Consider the following 22852-nt stretch of genomic DNA (forward strand, 5'->3'; position numbering starts at 1 on the left):
ATGAAATTGTTGCTCGTTCTTTTGGCCTGCATTGCAGTAAGTACAAGTTTTGAAATTGTATAATGCTTTTTTTCTATTTTGTATGAAAAATCTTTGTACGAAACGATGAGAAAGCTTGCTGGAGGAGGTTGAACCAAGTTTTTTCTAATCGTTTTTTCTCCTTGATATACGTGTGCATGATCATATTTTACCCAATGAAACTTTTTTAGGCCACCAACGCCTACAGCTGCAGCTACACCTATTACTACAGCAGAGGCTTCAATGTCTACCTGCCTTCCTCCTACTACAACTTCTGCGTTTACTTCAAGAACGACTGGTGCTCCACCAAGTACTACGCTCCTATCTTGAAGGTTTACCCCGATGATACTTGCGGAAAGGCCGGATGGCAAGGTAGGCTAACCTGACTTTGTGTTAACACAATGGGCCTAGATTTAAAGACCAAAACAAGTAACAGTAACAGAACAAGCAAAAAGTGGTTTGCTGCATTTCTGTATATCATTTACAGAACAATCCGTTGACGATGTTGTCAATGAATTGAAGAACCTTCTTAAGGAGGCTCTTGCCAAGATCTCCAGAGAAATGGTTTCCAAGCGTATTGAGTGGTACAACTACCTTTACGCCAAGACCTACGAATACATGGATGCTTACAAGAAGTTCATCACCCAGTACTATGACTACAAGATGTCGTAAGTAAACGAAACAGCACAAAGAAACGTTAAATTTGACATCTTGTGCCTAAAAAGTGCCAACAAACAACCGTATCTATCATACATGGCTATGAACGCTGAACGTATGCGTACCCATATGTTTTCCACAAGAGTGATAAAACGCAATGATTTGATTTTCAGTTGTGTCACTGATGCCAACGAAAGAGCTGAACTCGTTCGTGAGCGTGATGCCAAGATCTCTGCCTACAACCAGAAGCTCTATGAAATGAAGTACGATGCTTTGAACAGATACTACAAGGCCCTCAACGATAAGCTCAACTTGATCATTTCTTTCCAGGCCAAGCTCGTTGAGAAGTAAGTCATGTTTTTGCAAAATAGCTTATCGATCAACATTAAAATCATAAAAGGTTTAAACTTTAAATCACTTTATCGCTTGTCTTTTGTTTGTTAAACAAGCATTTATTGTAGGAAACCTGTAAGTTTATGCCCAATGAAACCAAGTCGTCATCATGTTGAACAATAAACGTAATTTTAGCAAAACTGCAATGCAATAACAAATTGGGTCCATCAAATATCAAAATCACACAGTTTTTTTTATTACTGACGAGTCTGTGTTGAATGATAGCGCCAAGAAGTGCCTCGAGACCCGTGTTGAGAAGATCGCTGACTACAGCAAGGCTTTGGATGAGAGGATCAACGCTTACGTTGCCAAGTTCTACCAGCACAAGGTTGCCGTCGCCAACTGCCAGGCCAACAACTACTTGGCCATCCTCCAGAGGATTTACTGTAAGTTTGTGGGTTTTTCACAATCTTCGTTAAACTGTTCATTTCCAAAAAGCGATAACAAACTTAAATGAACAAAATCTTTTCAGGCACCAAGAGCACTACCGCTTACTACATGAACTACGTCGTCGGATATTATCGCTCTGCTCGTATGAGCTGGGCTAGCAGTTGCGCCTCCTCCTACGCCGCCACCCTCAGGACCTTCAAGTCCAAGCTCATCGGATTCTACAGCTGTGCCTACCGCTGCTACATGAGCTACGGATGTCTCAGATTCTACCAGAAGAGTTATTACACTTCCTGGTCAGTTTCTAGATTGTCTGTGTGAGTTAGGATCTTTTGCAATATGACTAAAATCTTTTTGTTTTCAGCGCTGGACTCGGAGCTTGGTACAAGTTCACCACCAAGTACACTCTCTACAGATCTTGCTTGGGAGCTTTCCGTTACTGTTGGTCCGGAGTTGGATACAAGGGATTGAGAACTTGCGGTATGTTACAATTAATGGCTACAATTAACAACATAATTTTTGTATCGATTTTCGCCCAGTCAAAACGTAGTTAAAATGTTCTTAATTTATTGAAACCCGCTTTGGTTTGTGCAACAATCCTTTAAGTTTTACTATGATGACTATAACTTCCTTACGGTGGTAATTTTTGCGGATGTTGCATGACTAAATTGCGACAAAAATTATTTTTACCAAAATTCTTACACCGAGACTTTGCGTATAGACTTGAACAAGCTTAACAAGCCCTCTGCTGATCTCGAGAAGGAGATGAAGGACAAGATGGAAGAATCTATCCAGACTTTCAGAACCACTTTCAATACCTGGAAGGGCAAGTGGATCCAGTACCACATCGACTACGTCAATGCCTACACTGATATCATCAAGGAGAGACATCAGTTCATCTACAGACTCCAGTACTCTGCCTTCGTCAGATGGTACATTTTTACCCATTACTGTTTAAACCAGTGTAAAATTGAAACGAAGTTTTAAAAAGCGACAATAAACTTTACATTTTCTCTGCAGCAACGGAAGCACTTACTTGACCTACGAGCAGAGAATGATTCTTGCTAAGCTTTCTTCTGACCTCCAGAAGAGATTGGACGAGGCTGTTGCCAAGTACAAGGATCAGCTTTACCAGAAGCTTTACGAGTGTGTTGTTGCTTTCGAGGCCAGCGTCACCTCCTACAGATCCAAGACTGAGGAACTCATCAAGTCTGTGATGACCAAGTACAACAGCTGCATGAGCAAGAGAACCACCGCCATTGCTGATTACAAGAAGAAGCTTGAGGAGTCTCGCAACACCCAGAGATCTACCCTCTACAACAAGATGTGGGATGTAAGTCATTTCGATGAATTTACTCCTTTAGTGGTAAACATGCAATATAACTGATTGATGTCATTGACAGTGGTGTTTAAATTGAACTTACTATAATGTAATTGGCTTAAAAATCTCTGTTTCATCCAGGCCAAGATCAAGCACTGGGATGCTTACAACAAAATCCTCGAGGAGTTCCACGGACAGTATTACTACAACTACTACTACGTCAGCCACTCCCGTTCCAACTATGCCAACAAGTTGGTGAGCTACTGCGATGGAGTCATGAAGCAGTTCGACAGCTACTGGGCCCAGCTTCTCCCCAAGCTTGTCATGCACTACTCCTGTGGATTCAGATGTTACGCCGCCGTGTGCATGCCTAGATTCTACTACGGAAGCTACTTCCGTTGGCAGATGTGCCTTCCCGTCACCAGCTATTACACCTACTACTATTCCCAGTGGTGGTAAGTACGCATTTTCTTGCACTGCCACAAATATCAAATTCTGCACGTACATACATTTTCTAGTAGAACCCAAACATAGAAAACAATACCTTTTTTCATCTGCAATATTAACTGTTGCTTCTTCTTTGAACGCCTTCTGCATCAGTTCATAAGTCAACTTATTAAAACATCAATATTTTTTTCTTACCTTTACAGCCGTGCCTCTACCTGGAAAATCAGCAACTGTGGAAACTACTACGTTTATTAAGCGGTTCGCTTCACAAACGGTGGGAATCGACTGAGTAAAATACCCTAATGGTCACTCACAAGTTTTCATTCTCTATGGCAAATAAAAATCTTAAACCTCACTTTTGTTTCCTGAGTCTTTTTTGTGTCAATGCGGTGAAGTGAAAATGAAATGATTAAAATGTTGAAATGAATTAAAGTTAGACAGCAACACACTTTATAAAGGTCAGGATATATCCAGTTTTGTGGTTAGATAGATTGAAAAGAATGTTCATCAAAACAATTCTGTTTGTCGAAAAAGGATTTTTACGTGGTTAAAAGGCAGTCTGAAGCACGCCGAAAACATAAAACAAATACTTATCCAGCAAAAAACGTGTTTGTTTTATTTTTACATACACTGTAAAAGAATGATACAAGATACGATACAGATTTCAATTTGAACGTACAACCAGTTGGACATCGGATCATCTTGTGAAGAAACTGTGAAAAAATACTTGTAGAAAAGCAAAATTTTGCGTAGTTTTAAAAACTCTTTTCAGGTCAAATAAAGAATTCCTCAATAAATTGGCAGAAAACAAATTCTTAATTGTTTGTTTGCATAACAGCTTACGAGTGCATAGTTTCACTAAACACTAAGTATTCCTGGTAACTCGTGTTGCCCCTGTGGAATTAGTGACTCGATATCCTTCTTAGGAACGTATTTTTTTGAATGGTAATTCACGGCATGTTTTACAAAATCTGTTCTAATCTGACAAGTCATGGGGATTGATCAAGATTTGAAAGAGGGACTTATTCTTAAACTGGTCACGACACAACTTTTGTGAAATGATGACCCGGATCGGATGTATCATTAAAGGAGTATTCTCTATGTCTCTATTTTCCAAAAAAAAGTTTTGCACTTTGCTGAGTTTGGAGCGCTACCCGAGCTCTGAGCGCCGTTATAGTTGCTTCCAGATAAATCATAACATCTTTGACAAGTTTTAGTAAATGTTGGATTAGGGAAGTTTTAAAGTTAGGTTTAAAGTAATGTTTAAAATAAACCTTACACCAACCCGTTGCCCATTTATGCAGAAGTATTCTTTTAAACAAGGGAAAGTGATCCTTGCCCAAGTTATCAACAGCTAGCGAATTATCGGCTGATGGAGTAATGGAGTTATGGCGTTGATAAATTTTCCGTGCTTTTTAAAACTGAAACTGTCTCGCACATTTTTATGACGACGGAAAATTCCATGCTCTGCGTCAAAGTTATCCGTAATTTGAGCTGAACTTGAATGTGGTTAACTATATTTGCTTCCAATTTAATCACATTTTAAGAATTTTTGTGCTAAACAAGCTACAAAAACGTTATGACTTGTTACAGTAGCGAATTGTATGGATTAGGGCTTCACAAACTGAGGGTTGCATTAAAACTCTCGGAAGGCTCAGGTATCATAGTTAACGCAATCTCATTCATACAAAAAATGTAGCAGTTTTTCTAACTTTTCGAACATAAATATCAAAATCACTAGCAAAATAAGTGGAAAGGGCTCGCGAGTTAAAAAGTTCTAAATCTAACAACTACTTTAAAACAACTACTTAATAGATAGCAACTACACACTTCTATTCAGGAGAAAACCGTGTTGTTTCGATACATGGGCGTAGTCGGCGAAATCGTTTTATTGTTTCCACTATTTAACTCATTGTGCTCGAATTTCGTCCGACATGGAAAGTCCTAAAACGAAAAGTCAAAACTGATAGTTCATTTGCATTAAAAGGAGGTTTCTCAGCGACAGGCAAAATAGATCCTTACTACGGGGGCTTCCAATTCCTAAGTTGTTTGTAAATGGGCGGATCAGGGAACAAATATGGGGGTGTTCACTGACGTCATATAGTTCGATTCTGGTATTCCCCTTTCTAACAACGACATAACCCTGACAACCATCTCATATTCATATAGGCTGCCAAAACGCTTCCTACCGCATGGTATTACTCTTGTGACTATACAGTCCTCAGTGGCATAAACATAAATTTGGGGCTGGAAAAATAGTTTCATTCACATAAACACACGAAGCTTACGATGTGATATTATTTATAAAATCAAAGAGATAATCACGTTCACGCCCAAGTCAATAGTAAAAACCGAAACAATGTTTTTGCGAGATAAAAATAGGAGTCGCGGGCAGGCAGTTGGGAACATAGTTTATTAGTAGAGGATACGATATTTGCGTATTGATAAGGTCTCTATAAGCCGTTAAATTGTTACAATCAAAATTTACATTCGTTATTTTCTTCATGTAATGTTTGTCTGTACCAAATTGTACATCCCTGCTAAGATGACGATCCGTAAGAAGGTTTAGAGCAAGGCTTCTATCCAATTAAGTAAAATATGCGATTAAGTGAAATATGCGACTAAGTGAAATACGACTCCAGCGCGCTTAAACCACAAACACATATTAAAGAAAGCTTGAATGCGATTCGTCCCCGGAAGCGTGTTCGAAGCACTTGCAAAACATTTCATGGCAAAATGAGGTGCTCAAATTGTAAAACAACAGCAAATCGAATAAAACCTAAATGTGCCTTTAGAAAGGGAACCTAAATAGTTACAAAAGAGGACCTAAAAGCATTGACATGATTTTTTTCCTTCCCTCGTAAACTCAGATATCGTTAAAGCCACGTACATTTAAAGTTAAATTTTGCACTTTCGCTGTGTACAGATTTGTACGAAGGCATATTACGCGTACAAGTACTAATACATACGTATACAGTGGCGCTCTCTAGCGTATGTCTTTAGTGGCTAGCTAAATAATCCAAGGCACAAGTTAGCTTTCATATACTGATAGAGCTACTAACACAGGAACTCACAGCACACCAGATTTGCTAAATACCGATAGAGGGCGAAAACATCGCAGTTAATTAAAAAAAAACAGTGAAACTGAGATAGGGTTGGGGGCTGAATTTAACATAAAGAACTGGGTTTTTAGGTTGGTGTTATTGTTATTATTATTATTGTGAAACCTTAGCCTAACCCTCATAGCCCTAATGATTAGCATTTTTTCCACAAACTGCATTTAAAATATTTAAGTGCCCCACCTACCGGAAATTAGCAAACCTGTGTGTTGTGAGTTCTTGTGTTAGTAGCTCTACCCTTTTATTAAAGGTCATTTACAACAGATTGCTTCAAACACAACCCCTTGGGGAAAAACTGAACCAAATTAGCCACAATTTGAAAATAAAACAAAATTGCGAAATTAAATTTACGTGCTTTTGTGACCGACAAGATTTTGTATTCATTTTGTGTTACAATTACAGACCAAAAATTTTTCCAAAACGGAAACGATATGTGGAATTGTTCAGTAGGCTATTGTATTTTTGGTTCTCTCGTTACGATTAAAATCCATTCTATTAATGACTTTTGTTCAAATATAGAACCAGAAAATGTCTTACACCAGCACATGTTTTTCCTCTCCAGGGCCCTGATATCTACCGATTGCAAACGTTTCATGAACTTGACCGAATGACCCAGTGCGCTTGACCCACAAACACACTACCCCCTGAAAAACATTTTATGGCAAAATCAGGTGCTCAAACTGTAGACAAAATAACAATAAACCAGCAAATCGAATCAACCTGACTGTCCCTTTAGAACAGTGGTTCTTAACCTTTTTGTAGTCACGGACCCCTTTTATGAATTTTGTAAGTCTGCGGACCCCCAACGCAATTTACCATCTTTTTTTTTTATGTTTCACGTTTCTTGCATTATACCCTGTCATGCTTTAGAAGCATTTAAATCCGCCTTCACAGTCCTTTAAAATCAATGACATTTCTGTATTGTAGTGGCCAACGCATCGAATTGATAATATTTCTGGTATATATAATTTCACAAATCACTTGTCCTATAAAGTCTATTGTCCATGTGTGTTATGATGTCACAATAGGGAAGACAATCACAAAAAGTAATTGTTCTCGGCATAATTAAGGTGTAATAAACAGCGTGCACTCGTATGCAGGATTGTAAAAACGGTTGAGAAACTTAAAAATACTCTTCTGTTGGTTAATGATACTTAACATATTTCCCTCCGTGGACCCCCTGAAACCATCTCACGGACCCCTTGGGGGTCCGCAAACCCCAGGTTAAGAACCACTGCTTTAGAAAGAGGACCTAAATAGTTAGCGTATATGGCTGTGCAATTGTCGTATATTTTGGAACAAAACTCATTCTGTCGCATCGAACCACCCACTGGAGCATGTTGGGAGGTGTGTTAAGCGTGGGGTTTAACACTAATGCCATTTAACCTGTGTTGGTGACGTAACCATGTATTTCAATCCGTCCACGTGGTTTGTAAAGGTTAACAAGCAGTAGGTGAAATAGAAAACCACTTGTGACAATAAGCGCAACAGAAACAAACTGCAAATATTTGCGAGATCACTAAGCAACCTTACATAATTGAGGATTGACTAAATGGTCATTGATAAAGCTTTTCAAAACAGCAGCAATCAAGCACAATGCAATACCAACTACCAAATACAGAACTCCAGCACAAATGCACTTCAGCAATTGCAACACAACTTAACAAACCCACCACAGACTGTTTGCCAATACAAACACATGCTTTGTTACTTGGGATATTGTAACATGAGTTACTTAATCGCTCTAATAACACATTTGCTCTGATAAGCCTATGTGTTTTACTTGGCAAAGTCACGTTGCCAACCAAATAGTACTTCAACAGTTGCAACGTGTGCACCGCTAAAATAATTGTTGCAAGAACTTGAATAACAAATGCTGGACTGCAAAAATACACAAACCCTGGATTTTGTTGTCACATCCCCACTTCACATTAGAAAAGGTATGACAGAAAGGAGTATAAGTAAGGCAGTGTATCACTGAAATTTCAGTCCACAGCTTCGACTATCCCCAGAAGGAAACTCGAAAGACTAAGATGAAATTGTTGCTCGTTCTTTTGGCCTGCATTGCAGTAAGTACAAGTTTTGAAATTGTATAATGCTTTTTTTCTATTTTGTATGAAAAATCTTTGTACGAAACGATGAGAAAGCTTGCTGGAGGAGGTTGAACCAAGTTTTTCTAATCGTTTTTTCTCCTTGATATACGTGTGCATGATCATATTTTACCCAATGAAACTTTTTTAGGCCACCAACGCCTACAGCTGCAGCTACACCTATTACTACAGCAGAGGCTTCAATGTCTACCTGCCTTCCTCCTACTACAACTTCTGCGTTTACTTCAAGAACGACTGGTGCTCCACCAAGTACTACGCTCCCATCTTGAAGGTTTACCCCGATGATACTTGCGGAAAGGCCGGATGGCAAGGTAACCTGACTTTGTGTTAACACAATGGGCCTAGATTTAAAGACCAAAACAAGTAACAGTAACAGAACAAGCAAAAAGTGGTTTGCTGCATTTCTGTATATCATTTACAGAACAATCCGTTGACGATGTTGTCAATGAATTGAAGAACCTTCTTAAGGAGGCTCTTGCCAAGATCTCCAGAGAAATGGTTTCCAAGCGTATTGAGTGGTACAACTACCTTTACGCCAAGACCTACGAATACATGGATGCTTACAAGAAGTTCATCACCCAGTACTATGACTACAAGATGTCGTAAGTAAACGAAACAGCACAAAGAAACGTTAAATTTGACATCTTGTGCCTAAAAAGTGCCAACAAACAACCGTATCTATCATACATGGCTATGAACGCTGAACGTATGCGTACCCATATGTTTTCCACAAGAGTGATAAAACGCAATGATTTGATTTTCAGTTGTGTCACTGATGCCAACGAAAGAGCTGAACTCGTTCGTGAGCGTGATGCCAAGATCTCTGCCTACAACCAGAAGCTCTATGAAATGAAGTACGATGCTTTGAACAGATACTACAAGGCCCTCAACGATAAGCTCAACTTGATCATTTCTTTCCAGGCCAAGCTCGTTGAGAAGTAAGTCATGTTTTTGCATAATAGCTTATCGATCAACATTAAAATCACAAAAGGTTTAAACTTTAAATCACTTTATCGCTTGTCTTTTGTTTGTTAAACAAGCATTTATTGTAGGAAACCTGTAAGTTTATGCCCAATGAAACCAAGTCGTCATCATGTTGAACAATAAACGTAATTTTAGCAAAACTGCAATGCAATAATAAATTGGGTCCATCAAATATCAAAATCACATAGTTTTTTATTACTGACGAGTCTGTGTTGAATGATAGCGCCAAGAAGTGCCTCGAGACCCGTGTTGAGAAGATCGCTGACTACAGCAAGGCTTTGGATGAGAGGATCAACGCTTACGTTGCCAAGTTCTACCAGCACAAGGTTGCCGTCGCCAACTGCCAGGCCAACAACTACTTGGCCATCCTCCAGAGGATTTACTGTAAGTTATGGGGTTTTTCACAATCTTCGTTCAACTGTTCATTTCCAAAAACGACAACAAACTTAAATGAACAAAATCTCTTCAGGTACCAAGAGCACTACCGCTTACTACATGAACTACGTCGTCGGATATTATCGCTCTGCTCGTATGAGCTGGGCTAGCAGTTGCGCCTCCTCCTACGCCGCCACCCTCAGGACCTTCAAGTCCAAGCTCATCGGATTCTACAGCTGTGCCTACCGCTGCTACATGAGCTACGGATGTCTCAGATTCTACCAGAAGAGTTATTACACTTCCTGGTCAGTTTCTAGATTGTCTGTGTGAGTTAGGATCTTTTGCAATATGACTAAAATCTTTTTGTTTTCAGCGCTGGACTCGGAGCTTGGTACAAGTTCACCACCAGGTACACTCTCTACAGATCTTGCTTGGGAGCTTTCCGTTACTGTTGGTCCGGAGTTGGATACAAGGGATTGAGAACTTGCGGTATGTTACAATTAATGGCTACAATTAACAACATAATTTTTGTATCAATTTTCGCCAGTCAAAACGTAGTTAAAAATGTTCTTAATTTAATGAAACCCGCCTTGGTTTGTGCAACAATCCTTTAAGTTTTACTATGATGACTATAACTTCCTTACGGTGGTAATTTTTGCGGATGTTGCATGACTAAATTGCGACAAAAATTATACCAAAATTCTTACACCGAGACGTTGCTTGTAGACTTGAACAAGCTTAACAAGCCCTCTGCTGATCTCGAGAAGGAGATGAAGGACAAGATGGAAGAATCTATCCAGACTTTCAGAACCAGTTTCAATACCTGGAAGAGCAAGTGGATCCAGTACCACATCGACTACGTCAATGCCTACACTGATATCATCAAGGAGAGACATCAGTTCATCTACAGACTCCAGTACTCTGCCTTCGTCAGATGGTACATTTTTACCTGATACTGTTTAAACCAGTGTAAAATTGAAACGAAGTTTTAAATAGCGACAATAAACTTTACATTTTCTCTGCAGCAACGGAAGCACTTACTTGACCTACTCCCAGAGAATGATTCTTGCTAAGCTTTCTTCTGACCTCCAGAAGAGATTGGACGAGGCTGTTGCCAAGTACAAGGATCAGCTTTACCAGAAGCTTTACGAGTGTGTTGTTGCTTTCGAGGCCAGCGTCACCTCCTACAGATCCAAGACTGAGGAACTCATCAAGTCTGTGATGACCAAGTACAACAGCTGCATGAGCAAGAGAACCACCGCCATTGCTGATTACAAGAAGAAGCTCGAAGAGTCTCGCAACACCCAGAGATCTACCCTCTACAACAAGATGTGGGATGTAAGTCATTTCGATGAATTTACTCCTTTAGTGGTAAACATGCAATATAACTGATTGATGTCATTGACAGTGGTGTTTAAACTGAACTTACTATAATGTAATTGGCTTAAAAATCTCTGTTTCATCCAGGCCAAGATCAAGCACTGGGATGCTTACAACAAGATCCTCGAGGAGTTCCACGGACAGTATTACTACAACTACTACTACGTCAGCCACTCCCGTTCCAACTATGCCAACAAGTTGGTGAGCTACTGCGATGGAGTCATGAAGCAGTTCGACAGCTACTGGGCCCAGCTTCTCCCCAAGCTTGTCATGCACTACTCCTGTGGATTCAGATGTTACGCCGCCGTGTGCATGCCTAGATTCTACTACGGAAGCTACTTCCGTTGGCAGATGTGCCTTCCCGTCACCAGCTATTACACCTACTACTATTCCCAGTGGTGGTAAGTACGCATTTTCTTGCACTGCCACAAATATCAAATTCTGCACGTACATACATTTTCTAGTAGAACCCAAACCTAGAAAACAATACATTTTTTCATCTGCAATATTAACTGTTGCTTCTTCTTTAAACGCCTTCTGCATCAGTTCATAAGTCAACTTATTAAAACATCAATATTTTTTTCTTACCTTTACAGCCGTGCCTCTACCTGGAAAATCAGCAACTGTGGAAACTACTACGTTTATTAAGCGGTTCGCTTCACAAACGATGGGAATGAGTAAAATACCCTAATGGTCACTCACAAGTTTTCATTCTCTATGGCAAATAAAAATCTTAAACCTCACTTTTGTTTCCTGAGTTTTTTGTGTCAATGCGGTAAAATGAAAATGAAATGATTAAAATGTTGAAATGAATTAAAGTTAGACAGCAACACACTTTATAAAGGTCAGGATATATCCAGTTTTGTGGTTAGATAGATTGAATAGAATGTTCGTCAAAACAATTCTGTTTGTCGAAAAAGGATTTTTACGTGGTTAAAAGACAGTCTGAAGCACGCCGAAAACATAAAACAAATACTTATCCAGCAAAAAAACGTGTTTGTTTTATTTTTACATACACTGTAAAACAATGATACAAGATACGATACAGATTTCAATTTGAACGTACAATATACTAGTTGGAAATCGGATCATCTTGTTAAAAAACTGTGAAAAAATACTTGTAGAAAAGCAAAATTGTGCGTAGTTTTAAAAACTCTTTTCAGGTCAGATAAAAAATTCCTCAATAAATTGGCAGAAAACAAATTCTTAATTGTTTGTTTGCATAACAGCTTACGAGTGCATAGTTTCACTAAACACTAAGTATTCCTGGTAACTCGTGTTGCCCCTGTGGAATTAGTGACTCGATATCCTTCTTGGAAACGTATTTTTTTGAATGGTAATTCACGGCATGTTTTACAAAATTTGTTCTAATCTGACAAGTCATGGGGATTGATCAAGATTTGAAAGAGGGACTTATTCTTAAACTGGTCACGAAACAATTTTGTGAAATGATGACCCGGATCGGATGTATCATTAAAGGAGTATTCTCTATGTCTCTATTTTCCAAAAAAAAGTTTTGCACTTTGCTGCGTTTGCATAAATCATTACATCTTTGACAACTTTTAGTAAATGTTGGATTAGGAAAGTTTTAAAGTTATTTTTAATGTGATGTTTAATATAAAACCTTACACCAACCCGTTTCCCATTTATGCAGAAGTATTCTTTTAAACAAGGGAAAGTGATCCTTGCGCAAGTTATCAACAGCTAGCGAATTATCGGCTGATGGAGTTATGGAGTTATGGCGTTGATAAATTTTCCGTGCTTTTTAAAACTGAAACTGTCTCGCACATTTTTATGACGACGGAAAATTCCATGCTCTGCGTCAAAGTTATCCGTAATTTGAGCTGAACTTGAATGTGGTTAACTATATTTGTTTCCAATTTAATCACATTTTAAGAATTTTTGTGCTAAACAAGCTACAAAAACGTTATGACTTGTTACAGTAGCGAATTGTATGGATTAGGGCTTCACAAACTGAGGGTTGCATTAAAACTCTCGGAAGGCTCAGGTATCATAGTTAACGCAATCTCATTCATACAAAAAATGTAGCAGTTTTTCTAACTTTTCGCACATAAATATCAAAATCACTAGCAAAATAAGTGGAAAGGGCTCGCGAGTTAAAAAGTTCTAAATCTAACAACTACTTAAAAACAACTACTTAAAAACAACTACTTAATAGATAGCAACTACACACTTCTATTCAGGAGAAAACCGTGTTGTTTCGATACATGGGCGTAGTCGGCGAAATCGTTTTATTGTTTCCACTATTTAACTCATTGTGCTCGAATTTCGTCCGACATGGAAAGTCCTAAAACGAAAAGTCAAAACTGATAGTTCATTTGCATTAAAAGGAGGTTTCTCAGCGACAGGCAAAATAGATCCTTACTACGGGGGCTTCCAATTCCTAAGTTGTTTGTACATGGGCGGATCAGGGAACAAATATGGGGGTGTTCACTGACGTCATATAGTTCGATTCTGGTATTCCCCTTTCTAACAACGACATAACCCTGACAACCATCTCATATTCATATAGGCTGCCAAAACGCTTCCTACCGCATGGTATTACTCTTGTGACTATACAATCCTCAGTGGCATAAACATAAATTTGGGGCTGGAAAAATAGTTTCATTCACATAAACACACGAAGCTTACGATGTGATATTATTTATAAAATCAAAGAGATAATCACGTTCACGCCCAAGTCAATAGTAAAAACCGAAACAATGTTTTTGCGAGATAAAAATAGGAGTCGCGGGCAGGCAGTTGGGAACATAGTTTATTAGTAGAGGATACGATATTTGCGTATTGATAAGGTCTCTATAAGCCGTTAAATTGTTACAATCAAAATTTACATTCGTTATTTTCTTCATGTAATGTTTGTCTGTACCAAATTGTACATCCCTGCTAAGATGACGATCCGTAAGAAGGTTTAGAGCAAGGCTTCTATCCAATTAAGTAAAATATGCGATTAAGTGAAATATGCGACTAAGTGAAATACGACTCCAGCGCGCTTAAACCACAAACACATATTAAAGAAAGCTTGAATGCGATTCGTCCCCGGAAGCGTGTTCGAAGCACTTGCAAAACATTTCATGGCAAAATGAGGTGCTCAAATTGTAAAACAACAGCAAATCGAATAAAACCTAAATGTGCCTTTAGAAAGGGAACCTAAATAGTTACAAAAGAGGACCTAAAAGCATTGACATGATTTTTTTCCTTCCCTCGTAAACTCAGATATCGTTAAAGCCACGTACATTTAAAGTTAAATTTTGCACTTTCGCTGTGTACAGATTTGTACGAAGGCATATTACGCGTACAAGTACTAATACATACGTATACAGTGGCGCTCTCTAGCGTATGTCTTTAGTGGCTAGCTAAATAATCCAAGGCACAAGTTAGCTTTCATATACTGATAGAGCTACTAACACAGGAACTCACAGCACACCAGATTTGCTAAATACCGATAGAGGGCGAAAACATCGCAGTTAATTAAAAAAAAACAGTGAAACTGAGATAGGGTTGGGGGCTGAATTTAACATAAAGAACTGGGTTTTTAGGTTGGTGTTATTGTTATTATTATTATTGTGAAACCTTAGCCTAACCCTCATAGCCCTAATGATTAGCATTTTTTCCACAAACTGCATTTAAAATATTTAAGTGCCCCACCTACCGGAAATTAGCAAACCTGTGTGTTGTGAGTTCTTGTGTTAGTAGCTCTACCCTTTTATTAAAGGTCATTTACAACAGATTGCTTCAAACACAAGCCCTTGGGGAAAAACTGAACCAAATTAGCCACAATTTGAAAATAAAACAAAATTGCGAAATTAAATTTACGTGCTTTTGTGACCGACAAGATTTTGTATTCATTTTGTGTTACAATTACAGACCAAAAATTTTTCCAAAACGGAAACGATATGTGGAATTGTTCAGTAGGCTATTGTATTTTTGGTTCTCTCGTTACGATTAAAATCCATTCTATTAATGACTTTTGTTCAAATATAGAACCAGAAAATGTCTTACACCAGCACATGTTTTTCCTCTCCAGGGCCCTGATATCTACCGATTGCAAACGTTTCATGAACTTGACCGAATGACCCAGTGCGCTTGACCCACAAACACACTACCCCCTGAAAAACATTTTATGGCAAAATCAGGTGCTCAAACTGTAGACAAAATAACAATAAACCAGCAAATCGAATCAACCTGACTGTCCCTTTAGAACAGTGGTTCTTAACCTTTTTGTAGTCACGGACCCCTTTTATGAATTTTGTAAGTCTGCGGACCCCCAACGCAATTTACCATCTTTTTTTTATGTTTCACGTTTCTTGCATTATACCCTGTCATGCTTTAGAAGCATTTAAATCCGCCTTCACAGTCCTTTAAAATCAATGACATTTCTGTATTGTAGTGGCCAACGCATCGAATTGATAATATTTCTGGTATATATAATTTCACAAATCACTTGTCCTATAAAGTCTATTGTCCATGTGTGTTATGATGTCACAATAGGGAAGACAATCACAAAAAGTAATTGTTCTCGGCATAATTAAGGTGTAATAAATAGCGTGCACTCGTATGCAGGATTGTAAAAACGGTTGAGAAACTTAAAAATAGTCTTCTGTTGGTTAATGATACTTAACATATTTCCCTCCGAGGACCCCCTGAAACCATCTCACGGACCCCTTGGGGGTCCGCAAACCCCAGGTTAAGAACCACTGCTTTAGAAAGAGGACCTAAATAGTTAGCGTATATGGCTGTGCAATTGTCGTATATTTTGGAACAAAACTCATTCTGTCGCATCGAACCACCCACTGGAGCATGTTGGGAGGTGTGTTAAGCGTGGGGTTTAACACTAATGCCATTTAACCTGTGTTGGTGAGGTAACCATGTATTTCAATCCGTCCACGTGGTTTGTAAAGGTTAACAAGCAGTAGGTGAAATAGAAAACCACTTGTGACAATAAGCGCAACAGAAACAAACTGCAAATATTTGCGAGATCACTAAGCAACCTTACATAATTGAGGATTGACTAAATGGTCATTGATAAAGCTTTTCAAAACAGCAGCAATCAAGCACAATGCAATACCAACTACCAAATACAGAACTCCAGCACAAATGCACTTCAGCAATTGCAACACAACTTAACAAACCCACCACAGACTGTTTGCCAATACAAACACATGCTTTGTTACTTGGGATATTGTAACATGAGTTACTTAATCGCTCTAATAACACATTTGCTCTGATAAGCCTATGTGTTTTACTTGGCAAAGTCACGTTGCCAACCAAATAGTACTTCAACAGTTGCAACGTGTGCACCGCTAAAATAATTGTTGCAAGAACTTGAATAACAAATGCTGGACTGCAAAAATACACAAACCCTGGATTTTGTTGTCACATCCCCACTTCACATTAGAAAAGGTATGACAGAAAGGAGTATAAGTAAGGCAGTGTATCACTGAAATTTCAGTCCACAGCTTCTACTATCCCCAGAAGGAAACTCGAAAGACTAAGATGAAATTGTTGCTCGTTCTTTTGGCCTGCATTGCAGTAAGTACAAGTTTTGAAATTGTATAATGCTTTTTTTCTATTTTGTATGAAAAATCTTTGTACGAAACGATGAGAAAGCTTGCTGGAGGAGGTTGAACCAAGTTTTTCTAATCGTTTTTTCTCCTTGATATACGTGTGCATGATCATATTTTACCCAATGAAACTTTTTTAGGCCACCAACGCCTACAGCTGCAGCTACACCTATTACTACAGCAGAGGCTTCAATGTCTACCTGCCTTCCTCCTACTACAACTTCTGCGTTTACTTCAAGAACGACTGGTGCTCCACCAAGTACTACGCTCCCATCTTGAAGGTTTACCCCGATGATACTTGCGGAAAGGCCGGATGGCAAGGTAACCTGACTTTGTGTTAACACAATGGGCCTAGATTTAAAGACCAAAACAAGTAACAGTAACAGAACAAGCAAAAAGTGGTTTGCTGCATTTCTGTATATCATTTACAGAACAATCCGTTGACGATGTTGTCAATGAATTGAAGAACCTTCTTAAGGAGGCTCTTGCCAAGATCTCCAGAGAAATGGTTTCCAAGCGTATTGAGTGGTACAACTACCTTTACGCCAAGACCTACGAATACATGGATGCTTACAAGAAGTTCATCACCCAGTACTATGACTACAAGATGTCGTAAGTAAACGAAACAGCACAAAGAAACGTTAAATTTGACATCTTGTGCCTAAAAAGTGCCAACAAACAACCGTATCTATCATACATGGCTATGAACGCTGAACGTATGCGTACCCATATGTTTTCCACAAGAGTGATAAAACGCAATGATTTGATTTTCAGTTGTGTCACTGATGCCAACGAAAGAGCTGAACTCGTTCGTGAGCGTGATGCCAAGATCTCTGCCTACAACCAGAAGCTCTATGAAATGAAGTACGATGCTTTGAACAGATACTACAAGGCCCTCAACGATAAGCTCAACTTGATCATTTCTTTCCAGGCCAAGCTCGTTGAGAAGTAAGTCATGTTTTTGCATAATAGCTTATCGATCAACATTAAAATCACAAAAGGTTTAAACTTTAAATCACTTTATCGCTTGTCTTTTGTTTGTTAAACAAGCATTTATTGTAGGAAACCTGTAAGTTTATGCCCAATGAAACCAAGTCGTCATCATGTTGAACAATAAACGTAATTTTAGCAAAACTGCAATGCAATAATAAATTGGGTCCATCAAATATCAAAATCACACAGTTTTTTTTATTACTGACGAATCTGTGTTGAATGATAGCGCCAAGAAGTGCCTCGAGACCCGTGTTGAGAAGATCGCTGACTACAGCAAGGCTTTGGATGAGAGGATCAACGCTTACGTTGCCAAGTTCTACCAGCACAAGGTTGCCGTCGCCAACTGCCAGGCCAACAACTACTTGGCCATCCTCCAGAGGATTTACTGTAAGTTTGTGGGTTTTTCACAATCTTCGTTAAACTGTTCATTTCCAAAAAGCGATAACAAACTTAAATGAACAAAATCTTTTCAGGCACCAAGAGCACTACCGCTTACTACATGAACTACGTCGTCGGATATTATCGCTCTGCTCGTATGAGCTGGGCTAGCAGTTGCGCCTCCTCCTACGCCGCCACCCTCAGGACCTTCAAGTCCAAGCTCATCGGATTCTACAGCTGTGCCTACCGCTGCTACATGAGCTACGGATGTCTCAGATTCTACCAGAAGAGTTATTACACTTCCTGGTCAGTTTCTAGATTGTCTGTGTGAGTTAGGATCTTTTGCAATATGACTAAAATCTTTTTGTTTTCAGCGCTGGACTCGGAGCTTGGTACAAGTTCACCACCAGGTACACTCTCTACAGATCTTGCTTGGGAGCTTTCCGTTACTGTTGGTCCGGAGTTGGATACAAGGGATTGAGAACTTGCGGTATGTTACAATTAATGGCTACAATTAACAACATAATTTTTGTATCAATTTTCGCCAGTCAAAACGTAGTTAAAAATGTTCTTAATTTAATGAAACCCGCCTTGGTTTGTGCAACAATCCTTTAAGTTTTACTATGATGACTATAACTTCCTTACGGTGGTAATTTTTGCGGATGTTGCATGACTAAATTGCGACAAAAATTATACCAAAATTCTTACACCGAGACGTTGCTTGTAGACTTGAACAAGCTTAACAAGCCCTCTGCTGATCTCGAGAAGGAGATGAAGGACAAGATGGAAGAATCTATCCAGACTTTCAGAACCACTTTCAATACCTGGAAGAGCAAGTGGATCCAGTACCACATCGACTACGTCAATGCCTACACTGATATCATCAAGGAGAGACATCAGTTCATCTACAGACTCCAGTACTCTGCCTTCGTCAGATGGTACATTTTTACCTGATACTGTTTAAACCAGTGTAAAATTGAAACGAAGTTTTAAATAGCGACAATAAACTTTACATTTTCTCTGCAGCAACGGAAGCACTTACTTGACCTACTCCCAGAGAATGATTCTTGCTAAGCTTTCCTCTGACCTCCAGAAGAGATTGGACGAGGCTGTTGCCAAGTACAAGGATCAGCTTTACCAGAAGCTTTACGAGTGTGTTGTTGCTTTCGAGGCCAGCGTCACCTCCTACAGATCCAAGACTGAGGAACTCATCAAGTCTGTGATGACCAAGTACAACAGCTGCATGAGCAAGAGAACCACCGCCATTGCTGATTACAAGAAGAAGCTCGAAGAGTCTCGCAACACCCAGAGATCTACCCTCTACAACAAGATGTGGGATGTAAGTCATTTCGATGAATTTACTCCTTTAGTGGTAAACATGCAATATAACTGATTGATGTCATTGACAGTGGTGTTTAAACTGAACTTACTATAATGTAATTGGCTTAAAAATCTCTGTTTCATCCAGGCCAAGATCAAGCACTGGGATGCTTACAACAAGATCCTCGAGGAGTTCCACGGACAGTATTACTACAACTACTACTACGTCAGCCACTCCCGTTCCAACTATGCCAACAAGTTGGTGAGCTACTGCGATGGAGTCATGAAGCAGTTCGACAGCTACTGGGCCCAGCTTCTCCCCAAGCTTGTCATGCACTACTCCTGTGGATTCAGATGTTACGCCGCCGTGTGCATGCCTAGATTCTACTACGGAAGCTACTTCCGTTGGCAGATGTGCCTTCCCGTCACCAGCTATTACACCTACTACTATTCCCAGTGGTGGTAAGTACGCATTTTCTTGCACTGCCACAAATATCAAATTCTGCACGTACATACATTTTCTAGTAGAACCCAAACCTAGAAAACAATACATTTTTTCATCTGCAATATTAACTGTTGCTTCTTCTTTGAACGCCTTCTGCATCAGTTCATAAGTCAACTTATTAAAACATTAATATTTTTTTCTTACCTTTACAGCCGTGCCTCTACCTGGAAAATCAGCAACTGTGGAAACTACTACGTTTATTAAGCGGTTCGCTTCACAAACGGTGGGAATCGACTGAGTAAAATACCCTAATGGTCACTCACAAGTTTTCATTATCTATGGCAAATAAAAATCTTAAACCTCACTTTTGTTTCCGGAGTCTTTTTTGTGTCAATGCGGAGAAGTGAAAATGAAATGATTAAAATGTTGAAATGAATTAAAGTTAGACAGCAACACACTTTATAAAGGTCAGGATATATCCAGTTTTGTGGTTAGATAGATTGAATAGAATGTTCATCAAAACAATTCGGTTTGTCGAAAAAGGATTTTTACGTGGTTAAAAGGCAGTCTGAAGCACGCCGAAAACATAAAACAAATACTTATCCAGCAAAAAAAGTGTTTGTTTTATTTTTACATACACTGTAAAACAATGATACAAGATACGATACAGATTTCAATTTGAACGTACAACCAGTTGGACATCGGATCATCTTGTTAAAAAACTGTGAAAAAATACTTGTAGAAAAGCAAAATTGTGCGTAGTTTTCAAAACTCTTTTCAGGTCAAATAAAGAATTCCTCAATAAATTGGCAGAAAACAAATTCTTATTTTTTTGTTTGCATAACAGCTTACGAATGCAGAGTTTCACTAAACACTAAGTATTCCTGGTAACTCGTGTTGCCCCTGTGGAATTAGTGACTCGATATCCTTCTTGGAAACGTATTTGTTTGAATGGTAATTCACGGCATGTTTTACAAAATCTGTTCTAATCTGACAAGTCATGGGGATTGATCAAGATTTGAAAGAGGGACTTATTCTTAAACTGGTCACGAAACAACTTTTGTGAAATGATGACCCGGATCGGATGTATCATTAAAGGAGTATTCTCTATGTCTTTATTTTCCAAAAAAAAGTTTTGCACTTTGCTGAGTTTGGAGCGCTACCCGAGCTCTGAGCGCCGTTATAGTTGCTTCCAGATAAATCATTACATCTTTGACAAGTTTTAGTAAATGTTGGATTAGGAAAGTTTTAAAGTTAGGTTTAAAGTAATGTTTAAAATAAACCTTACACCAACCCGTTGCCCATTTATGCAGAAGTATTCTTTTAAACAAGGGAAAGTGATCCTTGCCCAAGTTATCAACAGCTAGCGAATTATCGGCTGATGGAGTTATGGAGTTATGGCGTTGATAAATTTTCCGTGCTTTTTAAAACTGAAACTGTCTCGCACATTTTTATGACGACGGAAAATTCCATGCTCTGCGTCAAAGTTATCCGTAATTTGAGCTGAACTTGAATGTGGTTAACTATATTTGTTTCCAATTTAATCACATTTTAAGAATTTTTGTGCTAAACAAGCTACAAAAACGTTATGACTTGTTACAGTAGTGAATTGTATAGATCAGGGCTTCACAAACTGAGGGTTGCATTAAAACCCTTGGAAGGCTCAGGTATCATAGTTAACGCAATCTCATTCATACAAAAAATGTAGCAGTTTTTCTAACTTTTCGCACATAAATATCAAAATCACTAGCAAAATAAGTGGAAAGGGCTCGCCAGTTAAAAAGTTCTAAATCTAACAACTACTTAAAAACAACTACTTAATAGATAGCAACTACACACTTCTATTCAGGAGAAAACCGTGTTGTTTCGATACATGGGCGTAGTCGGCGAAATCGTTTTATTGTTTCCACTATTTAACTCATTGTGCTCGAATTTCGTCCGACATGGAAAGTCCTAAAACGAAAATTCAAAACTGATAGTTCATTTGCATTAAAAGGAGGTTTCTCAGCGACAGGCAAAATAGATCCTTACTACGGGGGCTTCCAATTCCTAAGTTGTTTGTACATGGGCGGATCAGGGAACAAATATGGGGGTGTCCAACACTTTGTTGGGAAGTTCCCCAAACCCGTTGTTGTTATATAGTTCGATTCTGGTATTCCCCTTTCTAACAACGACATAACCCTGACAACCATCTCATATTCATATAGGCTGCCAAAACGCTTCCTACCGCATGGTATTACTCTTGTGACTATACAATCCTCAGTGGCATAAACATAAATTTGGGGCTGGAAAAATATTTTCATTCACATAAACACACGAAGCTTACGATGTGATATTATTTATAAAATCAAAGAGATAATCACGTTCACGCCCAAGTCAATAGTAAAAACCGAAACAATGTTTTCATTTCATGGCAAAATGAGGTGCTCAAATTGTAAAACAACAGCAAATCGAATAAAACCTAAATGTGCCTTTAGAAAGGGAACCTAAATATTTACAAAAGAGGACCTTAAAAGCATTGACATGATTTTTTTCCTTCCCTCGTTAACTCAGATATCGTTAAAGCCACGTACATTTAAAGTTAAATTTTGCACTTTCGCTGTGTACAGATTTGTACGATTTTTTTGTATTTTACGTGCCTTTGTGTCCAACGAGATTCTGTATTTATTTGGTGTCAAAATTATAGACTAACGTGCTTTCTGTGAAAAAACAACGAAACTGAAACGATATGTTTTTTTTAATACACACCAAAAATGTGTACAACTAAACTATACAATGTAAAAGCATATAGAGCCAATAAATGATAAGATGAAGACAGTGCACACTGTTTCCAACTTCACTTTGGTTCCCAAGCAGTTGCTTGGCCATTGTGAGCCAGCTTCCTCGGTGGTGTATGTCCAGTTGTGGCGTCGCACAGACTAGGTGAGGCATTGGTTTTTGCC

The 22852-nt window shown here is 38.8% G+C and overlaps 3 protein-coding genes across 3 annotated transcripts; all 3 read left to right on the forward strand.

Annotated features, from left to right (window-relative positions):
• On the forward strand, positions 1-3478 carry LOC145234408 (uncharacterized). The gene is made up of 11 exons (XM_080099143.1): positions 1-36; positions 210-390; positions 506-686; positions 849-1022; positions 1294-1454; positions 1541-1751; positions 1820-1935; positions 2177-2387; positions 2476-2788; positions 2918-3231; positions 3427-3478. The coding sequence occupies exons 1-11, from the start codon at positions 1-3 to the stop codon at positions 3476-3478; spliced, it is 1950 nt and encodes a 649-aa protein (XP_079955269.1).
• Positions 3479-7611: 4133 nt separating this feature from the next.
• Positions 7612-11840, forward strand: LOC145234409 (uncharacterized). The gene is made up of 11 exons (XM_080099144.1): positions 7612-7689; positions 8584-8764; positions 8875-9055; positions 9218-9391; positions 9661-9821; positions 9907-10117; positions 10186-10301; positions 10539-10749; positions 10838-11150; positions 11280-11593; positions 11789-11840. Exons 1-11 carry the CDS (start codon positions 7612-7614, stop codon positions 11838-11840), a joined length of 1992 nt encoding a protein of 663 aa, XP_079955270.1.
• Positions 11841-15942: 4102 nt separating this feature from the next.
• On the forward strand, positions 15943-20174 carry LOC145234411 (uncharacterized). The gene is made up of 11 exons (XM_080099145.1): positions 15943-16020; positions 16915-17095; positions 17206-17386; positions 17549-17722; positions 17994-18154; positions 18241-18451; positions 18520-18635; positions 18873-19083; positions 19172-19484; positions 19614-19927; positions 20123-20174. Exons 1-11 carry the CDS (start codon positions 15943-15945, stop codon positions 20172-20174), a joined length of 1992 nt encoding a protein of 663 aa, XP_079955271.1.
• Positions 20175-22852: the final 2678 nt, after the last annotated feature.

This window comes from Phallusia mammillata, chromosome 6 (assembly GCF_965637545.1).
Source record: "Phallusia mammillata chromosome 6, kaPhaMamm4.hap1.1, whole genome shotgun sequence".
Lineage (NCBI taxonomy): Eukaryota > Metazoa > Chordata > Ascidiacea > Phlebobranchia > Ascidiidae > Phallusia > Phallusia mammillata.